General features: G+C 45.1%; 1 protein-coding gene and 1 long non-coding RNA gene across 2 annotated transcripts; one reads left to right on the forward strand and one right to left on the reverse strand.

The window, feature by feature from the left end:
* Positions 1-617: 617 nt before the first annotated feature.
* On the reverse strand, positions 618-4,990 carry TOB1 (transducer of ERBB2, 1). The gene is made up of 2 exons (XM_039562450.1): positions 4,804-4,990; positions 618-2,560 (listed from the first exon to the last, which is right to left on the reverse strand). Exon 2 carries the CDS (start codon positions 2,418-2,420, stop codon positions 1,443-1,445), a length of 978 nt encoding a protein of 325 aa, XP_039418384.1. The 5' UTR covers positions 2,421-2,560; positions 4,804-4,990; the 3' UTR covers positions 618-1,442.
* A 286-nt stretch (positions 4,991-5,276) lies between these two features.
* LOC120410980 lies at positions 5,277-9,611 on the forward strand. The gene is made up of 2 exons (XR_005603365.1): positions 5,277-6,693; positions 9,415-9,611. It is a non-coding gene; the product is annotated as an uncharacterized LOC120410980 (long non-coding RNA).
* Positions 9,612-11,119: the final 1,508 nt, after the last annotated feature.

The following is an 11,119-nucleotide window of genomic DNA, read 5'->3' on the forward strand; positions in this document are numbered from 1 at the left end:
CAGTTAAAATTGGTAAAATCTGCTAAAATAAATACCTGAGAATGTCACAGTATAGTTGCATGACATTTCTCTTTTTAATAGAGCATATAAAATGCGAGTTTACAATGGTTTTAGTAAGCTGTAAATCAGCACTTTTATTCAGTTTTGGTTCTGAGCTATTAATCCCTAATACAGAGGCAGAACGCTGATTTGCTGGTCTAGGACCTCCCGAGAGAATAGTTCCAATAATCCCGATGACATGGAAAGGAAATGTTACTGAATCACCTGAGTCCCTGCCAGACACACCCCATCGCCCCATAACTCAACGTTCACAGAGCTTAAGAGTCTTAATTATCAAGGAAAAAAAAAAAATAGAATTCCCTTTTGGCTTCAGTGAGCTGCGGTTACAAAAAACAAGTGGAATTTGCTGAAATAATTGCAGGCAAGTCCCTAATGGGGTTCTGTGCTTTGTCAGGAGTATTTTGGAGAAGCAACCCCCCACGAGGTGCAGCCACAGAGCCACCCTTCCCTTTACTCCTGAGTCAGACTCTGGGGCATCCCTGGCAGTGCCAGCACAAGGAACACGGCACTCGGATTGTCAGCGGGACACGAAGAACACACACACCACCACAGCCGGGTAATTTTAAAGAATTTTAATACAAACTTAATATAAACTATTTCAGTCCCTCTTAACATGTAAGACACTGACTCAAAATACTTTTATACCTTTTTTCAAGTATTGCACAATGTAGGTACAAAATTAATATTTACGATTACATTTTCTTCCATAATATATAGCAAAAATCTTTAAACTTTTAACAGAAAATACAATTTGTGTTTCTTTTGAAAAAAGCAAATATTTCGTACATTTTAATTCCACCACTAAGGAATATTCTGTACACAACTTTTTTACTTTTTTTAGAATTGATGTCTTTAAGATGGATATCTTACAATTTCAGTAAAAAAAATACAACATGAAGCTGCTGCAGCTGTCACAGATCACTGTAGTAAAAAGATATAAATGCAATACCATGTTGTAGAAACAATATATATACTCTGATATTTTACAAACTTTGTACTAAATTAAATTATACAATTAGAAAAAGACCAATAAACCCACCTATTAGTGCCAATTTTTTAATATATATACATATATGTCTGAGTACATATATATATATATACACATGAAAAAATTAGCCACTTCCTTGCTATATCTTAAATACTGTAAGAGGCCATATTTTTGAGAGTATATTTTTGTAATGTACAGTCAGTATAAAATAATTTTGTGCTTGGTTGGCAAATGAAAAAATGATGCATGTTGTATTTATCTAACCAAGCCTGAATGTATTCATACTACAAGCCTTAAAAAAAATCTCAAGAGGTGGAAAAAAATATACACCCTTGGGTACGTGCATTTTAACTTGTACAATAGTATTTACTTGGATTTCACTTTCGGTTTATTTTTAGTTAGCCATAACTGGCTGGAATTGCTGGTTAGAATACTGCATGTTGTTTAAACTAAAATTCAAGCCATCCACAAAAGACTTCTCATTTAGACCTCCATAGGCTGCAAACATATCAAAGGCATTACTGTACTGGAGAGGACTGAGGTTAAGGGGGCTGTCACCAGGAAAGATGCTACTGGTACTACCTTGACCCTGCATGTTGGGGAAAATGAACTCCTTTGCATTAGGAGACAGGGCAGAAGTCTTCTGCTGTTGCTGTTGCTGCTGCTGACTGCCTAGGCCAAGCCCGTAGAGAGAGTGCATGGAGGAGGAGAGGGATTTCTGCTTCAACAGGTCATTGACATTCAAGCCAAGGTTGGTGGGAGAGGTGCGGGCGACCTTGTTGCCACGGCCGCTATTCTTCATTTTGGTTGAGCCAAACTTGGTGGCAGCAAATGTGGCAGTGGTGAAGGTTAAAGGCTGAGTGGAGCGGGGCATGAAGGTCGGGCTCACAGCAGCTGAGTGACCAAAGGGAGGAGAAGGAGAACTAGACACTGAAGATGCTGGGTCACTAATTGGCATGAACACCTGGGCCTCTGGGTTAAAGCTGTTCTTGATTTCCTTATCCAACTCACATCCATTTTCATTATCATCCACATAAAGCACTTTCACTGGTCCCTTTTCACCGATTTGGTATGAAACCTCAAACGGGTCAATCCAAACACTAAGATCCTGAGGCAAGTTGCCACGAACATCGTCAATGTCCAAACCACTCTCTTTGGATGCTTGTTCTATGACTGGGTCCACTTTCTCCCCTATATGAATACATCTAAACCCTGATCCTTTGTATGGCTTTTCTGGATACCAGTGCCCTTCATACTTCTTTTTCAGAAGTCTTTCAAGCTCTTCACCAAAAATGTTGACACGTCGTCTGGGAAGCTTATTGTACAAATAAGAAATAATAAAATTGAGTGCTACTTGGATTTCAAGCTGCATAGCTGCTGTGCCACAGAGTTATAAGTCTGTTTCAAAACCCGAAGAAGAGAGCGTTCAAGATGCCACAGGGAAACAGAATTTCATTCAAAGTGGTGATTCGAGTTGATTATTATTATCCTTCAGCTTGAGTGCTCTTGTTCCTTTAAGAAAAAACAAAAGCAAATACATCCAAATAAGAACAGAGTAGGATCAAGCTCCGAGGTCTATTCTTTTAGCTTCACTTTCTGCAGAAAATAGGTTACTTTTTAAGTGAAAAAATGTACATCAAACTATTTCTGTTCCTGCCTGTGGAAGGTGAGGATGTCAGCTCTGTTCAGCGTGACTTACTAACAACTGCAGAGGATGGGCTTGTGTTTACATATACAACATGGGGCACTTCCAAATCACATGATCTGGGTACTCAGTTATTCACAAAGCAGCAAGGATAATTTTTAAGACATCACAGAACTGCCAAGCCTGTCAAGGTTTCAATTACCAACCCATAGTTGGATGATTTATAGTACCCAGCTGAAAAATCTAGTACCAGACCATTAGTTTAACCTGAAAGGTCTTAGTCCAAGGGCCATTTATCACTTTAAAGTTTGGAAGCATATTGACTAAAACTGCAGACTGCAGAATTAGAAAAATGTTAACAATTGCTTTAGGAGGTTTCACATGAATAGCTAGAATGATGCAACATTTAAGTCCAAGCAAATCTTCTCCCTAAACTTTGCATGGGTGAAATGATGCAAACTGAGGAGAAAATGTCCGCTGTGCATATCCAACAGTTCACACTGAAATGCAGTCAGCACATACAGAATAGCTGCACGTATGTTCTGCCAGAAGGGTGGCCAGGACCGATAAATTAATTCACAAATTCTTCTCTTTCTACAAATTATTCGCTATTTTCAGATGCAAGAAGCAATTATATACTCAATTATTGTATCGTACTGTCTGTAGCTCAGATTTCAAAAAGTTCCAGGGCTAACAGGGCTTTTGACAGCCTCAAACCCGATTGCCTTTCTCCTTCTCCATGACTCCATTTTATATGTAATGCAAGATATGGTTGCCACTCCTTCACAAAGGACAGAAGAGAAATTAGCTGTCTAAAGTTAGAGAAGGGACAAGAATCAGGTATTAGCACACATACTGCTAACACAAATCCTGCAGTACCTTGGTATAAATGTGCACACACACCACACACCTTTGTCAAAAAGTTCCAATGAAACAAAATATGGGGATTTTTTTTGGCTCAAGTTAAAAGCCCAAAGAAAATTTCACTTAACAGTGGCCTTTTCTGCAGAGTATCACTAGGAACAAAATTTAGCATAGCTGTCACTTAAGATTAGCGAAATCAAAGTTAAAGGATTTTGATATTAACAATGTGACTACGCTGCTTTTTTATTTCTTCTGCCAAATAATCTCCTTTTAAAGTCTGGAACCCTATTTCCAGGACACTCGTGTTCTCCCCAACATGGTATGGGAATAGTTTGAAAGGCTGTATGATAAGGCGACCTTTAAACGTTTGCTGGATCAGCACCGGGTGGGGATAAGGAAAAGATCAAGGGCAAACAGAAGATATTTACAAAAGGGGCACAATCAGTACAGAAAAGCTGATTGGGTGGTTAAACGGGGCATTTAAAAATGATTTATTAATCCATCTGTGCTGTTTCCCTTCCCCCATGTCCTTTAAGAAAGAAATGCTCCCTTTCAGAGTGCACCGGGCTGACGCTGTAAATTTTTCTACGCCAGACTGATCCACGGTACAAAAGCAGCTGATCAAACAGATCGGCTTGACCATTTCGAACTTGTTCTTTTTATTTATTTATGGCAAGACGGCAGTATTTCTGGGAGATCCGAGCCCACCCGTGGCCCGGCAGCAGCGCCCTGGCAGGAGCCTTAAGCAGTGGGAGTTACATAACCAGGCAGTCGGGTCTCATTAAATTTCTGCTCACAGCCCTGGAGCTCCGGCGGCAGCGGGAGGAGGAGGAGGAAGAGCATTTTCTGAGCCCGTAAGAAAGCGAAGGAGGAAGAGGAAGGGGGATGTCTGGAGGGCGGGTGGGGGCTGCAGGGCCCGTCTCCCGGCGCACAGCCGGGCAGGTCCCGCAGGGTGCTGCCGGCGCTCCCGGAGCGGCCCAGCGCCGATTACTCAGCCGGCGCCGCTCCCTCCTCCCCGCCCGAGCGCGGCCGGGGCGGCCCCGGGGGCAGCGACCCCTCACAGCCCGGCCGTGCCCTCTCCCCCAGCCCCTTCCCCGAGGGGCCCCTGCACCCACCGCGTCCCCCCCCCCCCCCGGCACCGCGGGGTCGTGACCGCCCCGTCGCACCCCGCCTAGGGACCGGGGCCGGGCGGCGCTGCCTCAGCCCCCCGCCCGCGCTGCCCCCGCGCCTCACGGCCGGTACTCACCCGGGGTGTGCGGGGGTAGTGCAAACAGTCCCGGCGGGGGTGTGAGGGCGGCGGGGGTGGGTGGGGGGGCGGCTTAGCACCCGACCCCCATCTCCGAGCGCCGGCTCCCTCGGCGAGGATGGGAGGGGAGAGGAAAGAGAAGAAAAAAAAAAAGGGAGGGGGAAGGGTCGGAAAAAAAAAGGGGGGGGAGGGAAGGGGGGGGAGGGCAGCGCTGCTCACACCCCCACAACGGGCGCGCTAGGCCGCCGCAGCTGCACTCCCTCTGCTTCTGCCCCGCCGCCCGCCGCGCCCCTACTTATACCCTCCCTTGCCCCGCCCGCGGCCGCGCCCCCACGGCCCCGCCCCGCGCCGCCCGAGCCCCGCCCCCGCCGAACGGCGCCCGAGCGGCCCCGCCCGGGGCCCGCCGCTGCCTCCCCTCCCCCCCGGCGCGGCGCGCGGGGCCGCTCTGACGTCAGCGCGCTGCTCGCCTCGCAGCCCCGTTGCGTCACTGCCGACGTCAAACCCTGCCCTCGCGCCCCTCAGCCCGGCGGGGAAGGGAGCGGAAGGGGGGGGGAAGCACCGAACTACATCTCCCATGACCGCCGTGGCCTGCGGGGGCCTCGGCAGCGGCGATGGCGGGGCTGGCAGGGGCCGCCTGCACAGCGGGCGCCCCAGGGTGGCCCGCGCGGGCCCGTTCCTGAGGGAGGCGAGGCGCGGCCCCTCACACCACCGGCCCCCCTTTCTCCGCGCCCGGCGGCTAAAAATACTCCCCACAGGTAGCAACGCCGGGCGATTGGCTGCCCGCCCCGGCGGCCGCCGCTGATTGGCCAGCGGGGCCGGGGGGCGGAGCCAGGCCGGGTTTTGGGGGGAACGGGAGCGCCCCGTGGGGGGGAGGTGGTTTCCCCTCAGCGCCGGCGGGGTCCGAGGTGGGGGCTCCAGGGACACATGGGATGGGATGGAGTGGGTCCGTTTGGGATGCGGCCCACCCCGGCGTTCCTTAAAACGTCCCCCGGTTTGCTCTTTAAACACCCCTCGGGGTGTTCAGGGTTGGCGCTGGGGCGGTTTCTCTCACGCCGCCAGCAGGACCCGGTTCTGGAGGACAAGTTGGGAAGGAGTTTGTTTTTGTATTTTTTTTTAAATTCTCCGCCTCTTGCTCTGTTTGTATAATAATAAAGCGTTTTGGCATAAGCGCTACGTGGGCCCCGGGAGAGATTTGGACATGCTGGGACTTTAACCCTTTGAAGCTGAGAATGTACTTGAGAATGGGAGGCAGTACCCAAAAGCTGAAATATTAAGGGAAAGAAGAGGCTTTCCCATCCACAGCTTACTTCTGATGGAAGGCTTAATTCACTATAAAACATAGTTTTTATTCAGACGTATCAATGTTGATGCTACGGGGATTGCAGTATTGCAAACAACTTGAATATCTTGATTAAGACTCAAAATATTTACAATTTATCCCTGTATTTCTCACCCATTTTTAAATCTTGAGGGTTGCACATGCCTTCAATGAAAACTGGGTCACTTGTCTCTGTGCCCCCCAAAGGGAAAATGAAATATGAAGATTATTACATTACAAGCACTGGCAACTGGGAGACTACTGGGAACTGCTGTAGCATCTCTGGGAATCTGAAAGAAAGCCCTGGGTATTTGTTTTGATCAGAAAGAGTCAAAGTGAAACAACTCCCTAAACAGAGAAGGTGAAAAGACAAATAGAGGGGGTTGTTTTGTTTTGGTTTTGTTTTGATATTAGAGCTCAGGAGTCTCTGTAGAACAACAAACACACATTGGCAGGTGACATCAGCCACCGGTGGTGGTTCAGCTCTCGCTGCACTCAGTTCTGGGGTGGCAGCAGTAGATTTCCCTTTGAAGTGGGAACAACTGCACAGCGCTGCAGATCAGTGTTTTCAGGTGAGATTTCATAAGGAGCTTTACAAACCCAGTAACTGCTGCTGAGCTGCTAAAAAAAGCCAGGTTGTAAAAGCAGAGACTTTCTTTTAAATGGTTTTAGTGCTACATGAGAAGCATTAGGAACTGAATTAAATGTACAGAGCTAAGACGTTGGTGATCAAGGCAGCCATGGGATCCTTTAAAGCTGTAAAAATTGGGATGTGCTTTTCTGGGGCTTATGGAAAGGAAGCTTCTCATGCAGTCCGTGCTGTAGAAAAATCCGGTGTTAAATGCAACTAGACCATCTTTTAGGTCCCTCCCACCCCAAACGATGCTATGTTTCTAAATGTTAGAGATGGGTCACTGGCCCAGGACTAACCTCTTTGAGGATCAACCCCACTTCTAGTGTTTCAGTGAAAGTTTCGATTTATCCTTGTTTGTCTGAAAAAATAGCTTTTAAACTGCAGTGATCATAGTGTGGTCCACATATGGCATGTCAGAGGTAGGTGGCCAAACTGTAGCAGTATTAAATTATTAACACTTAAACCCAGAGTTTAATCCAGGATCATTTGTATTCTTAAAATCTCGACTGGCTTTTTGATCCACAAGGGTCAGAGTAGGGCCTGCAGTGTTTTTCAGCCCTTTTGATTAATACACAGCAATAACAAAAAGTCTGCCTCTCCCTGCTAGAAAAATCTTTAAAAATCAATACAAAATAACTCCAGCAGCAAAATTTCACTCATGTTGCCAGTTCTATTCAGCTGGAAGATTAATCTTAAAAGAAAAGAAAAACTATATATTCTCATCTCTCCTGACAGACCTTGACAAGTCTTCCCTAGCAGAGCAAATCAACACAATGATTTCAGAGCAGGGCAGGAGGCAGGAGTGAGATTAGAAGTAAGAAGACTTTCTTAATCTATATTAAACAAGAAGGGTTTGATCTCATGCCCTGTTCATAGCCAGATCCTGCAATGCTGGCCAGCAGACAGCCATCAGCAACTGAACTACACCTTCCACAGTCTGGATCTCTGCAGAATAATCTCTAGATCCAAGATCTCTGCATTGTAAAACAGCTACATTACCACAAAAGCTTGCAGAGACTGCACACACTCAACAAAGGGACCTTCTTTTCTGCTAAAGAAATCTAAATTTGGTTCCTCAAATAATAACTAGCACTCTTTAAAAATCTAAATTAGTATTATTTATTGATCAACACAATGTCCAAATCCAAAATACAGTTTGTTGATCTTAAAAGTTGTTCAAAGGAATTATATACAACCAAGAAAATTTTTACTAATTATGTCAATGAGGACAAGAATTTTAAAGCTGTAGGAAGAAAGGCTCAGAATTTCCACCACCCATCTCTGTCCTTTTCATAGAATCCTCTTCTCTGCTAAATGAATGTTGCTGTACAGAATATATAAGATTTATCCTGATGGTGGACATGAAGCTTTGTATCATGCATTCCTGAATATAGTGCAGTCTCTTTTTTAACATTTTCCTATTTCGGAGCACAATTCTCCTTTTAGCGTGGGAGCCTGGGCTTTGATCTTGAAATGAAAAAATGGAAAAAAATTGAAAGCTTTCCCCATTGTATTCATCCCTCTCTAGCCCAGTTTTATCCATTTGCTGATTTTAACATGTGTTCCTTTTCCCCACCATCTATCAGTGTGAGCAACCAGGCCTGGCTGCTCTCCAGCAGATATCTTAGCACTGAGTTTGAAATGGAATGTAGATTCTCTTACATTTCACTTTCCCAGCAGTGATTTTTCCATAAATACAGATTAGAGAGGGGGTTTGGACCTATCAGGTGTTGCCCAGTACCAGGAGCTCTCTGACCACAAAGGTTTTTTGAGGTGGGAAACCACAAAATCACCTTGTAAGTGATGTTGTTTTGATGGAGTAAAAAACAAGCAGGAGCAGAATTCAGGCAAAACAGCCAGGTCACCTTCTAGGAGAGCCCCAAGCTTGTCTCTGATCCTGTGAAGGGGCACATGTTGGTTCCCAGCGATGGAGAGCAGCTGGCGGGCAGGGGCTGGCACAGCTCAAGCTGCCAAGGAAGTGCACATGGCAGGATGTGTGCCACGACTCTGTGCAACCTCCTGCCCCCGGGGCAAACAGCCCAGGCTGTGCCCAGGCTTGGCCCTCTGCAGCTCAGGGGGCTGAGGAATGGCAGTAGTGCCCTGGGAACATGCAGGAAAGGGATGGAGGCAGGAGGACCTGGCAGTGTCTGTTGGTCTGGGCAGAGATACAGTTGTGACAGAGGGGGAGGAGCAACCCTTGAAGTGGAAGGAGGGAAATATTGCAGTAAAAGGGGGAGAGTGAAGGGCAGAGAGTGCAGTAGTGATGGGCTGTGACCCTGAGAACAGCCCAGCATTGAGCATCCCATCCTGGAAACCCTGAAAATTTTGCTTTCAATTCCCATGGGATGCTCTGGGTCTGGCCTGCCCCACAGCTCAGCTGGGCAGGCAAATCCAAACACCAGCAACAGGATTTGCTCTGCTGTTACAGTGTGTGATGTTAGCGGCTCTGGTGATGCCAAGATTTTAGAAAGTTGGCTACCAAGAGCTGGAGCTTGAATGCCACAGATTAAAAGGCAGGTTCCAGATCTGGGTATCTACAGCTTTGTGCAGCAAGTACATTGAAAAAAACTTTCTAAGTTGGTACTTTCTTAGATACTAGTGACTCTTCTTAATTAAAAAAAAAAATCTCTCTCTCTCTCTGTATATATAATTTTGCCAGGCCAACATCAGTAAAAGGAACGGATCTGCAGGAGATTAGAGCTCAGAGCTCACAAGAACATCGCTCTCCTAAGTGGAATGCTACCTATATAATAGCTTACCTGGAAAAGGTTGATGGAGTTCTGAGCAAGACACAGAAAGCAGCTGCTGGGTAAGAAGGAGAAATAAAACCAGGAGAAATAAAGGTTTTGCACCAAAGCTTTGTTCTTCCCAAAGTTTCATCCACCTTCGTCAAGTAAAAATGTGGGTTGTTTTTTTGCCTGAAGATGGTATAAGGCAGGACCTGTTCTTGAAGAGGAGCCTGATAAGCCACATATTCAGAATGGGGTACAGATTCTGAGAAGGCCTGTTAAAAAGAATGAAATGAGGAGCATGGAATCTAAAACTGCTGTGAAAAGTAAAATGTGCACAGGTGGATAGGCACTGTAATAAGAGGGGGAGGGAATGGGAAATATTTTATGAGCATCAGAATTTCCTATAACTGTGAATAAGTGGGCTGAAGAAGGAGGAAGATTGATTTCATACCTTAGAGAGGTTGACCTTTGAAGAAAGTTTTATTAAAATCCAATATAATTTTTTCCTCGAATTCACCTTTGCATTGGGATCCTGCCAGTTTAATGTCAGTTAGTTGTGCAGTATCTGTTAATAGATAAAATTATGAGGTGAGGACTGTCCTAGCTGATAGCCATGGAACTTCTAAGTTAATCAGCTTCAAGTGCTTTACTACACTCATTCCAAACAATGATTCATAAACAGTTTTAAAGAGACAGAAAGCTGCTTTTAAAACTGTCAGTACTTTCATGGGGATCAAAAATAAACACTGAAGGTGAAGGGCTGGTCTTTTGCCCTTTCAGTTTCTGAACAGATGAAGGTAGCTTGGAAACGTCTCACTAGGAATTTACTTAAGAATTTTGTGTACTTAGGATTTTCCAAGAAGCAAGTAAATCTTTTTTTTCCTGAAAAGGGAATTCCAGGAAAACTGTTCAGTCTTATTCAAGAGAGATACTGAATGTGAAAAAGTAGATAATAAATGGGGAAAAAAACTCAGTACAAAGAAATAGCTTTTATTCAGTTGGTTTAAACTGGAAGAAGGAGCAATGGAGGGGTGACTGTTTACCAAAATGGTCCAATAAACACAAAAATTCTGCTTTTTTTTTTTGACATTCTGATTATCATCAGCTAGGGTAAAAAAAATATCATCTAAGAATTACCAGTGGTGTCTTTTTGAAATAAATGGAAACTCAACTTTATTTAGGCAAAGATCCAGCCAATACCACCTTTTCTGGCTAGTTGCAATGTCCTCTAAGCCAAATCTGCAGCCTTTGGCTCTCCCAGAAATGCTTTTTGTTTACTTAGGAAGGATCAGTGAAACCTTTACTGTTTTCTAGTTCTTCAAGAAAGTGATGTAGACTCACCTTGAATGAGAAGGGGAGGAAGGATGTTTCCCTGCACTGTTAGTTAATTATTGAGATTGGAAGGTGCCTCAATTTTTTGCAATAAAATCCAGAACAAAGTATAATTTTAACATCCCCAGAAGATCTCCCTTGGTTCTTGCCTAAAAATTTAAAACATCCAGGAACAGTGCAGCTCAGTAAGAAGCCATCCATATTTTAAGCTTTCAGGCAATCTCTTTTCTCTGGAGCACGTGGCTGTGGGTTTCTTATGCCTTTCTGCATACTATTCCTATCAGTAATAGTGTTTTATTC

This window comes from Corvus cornix, chromosome 18, assembly GCF_000738735.6.
Source record: "Corvus cornix cornix isolate S_Up_H32 chromosome 18, ASM73873v5, whole genome shotgun sequence".
Lineage (NCBI taxonomy): Eukaryota > Metazoa > Chordata > Aves > Passeriformes > Corvidae > Corvus > Corvus cornix.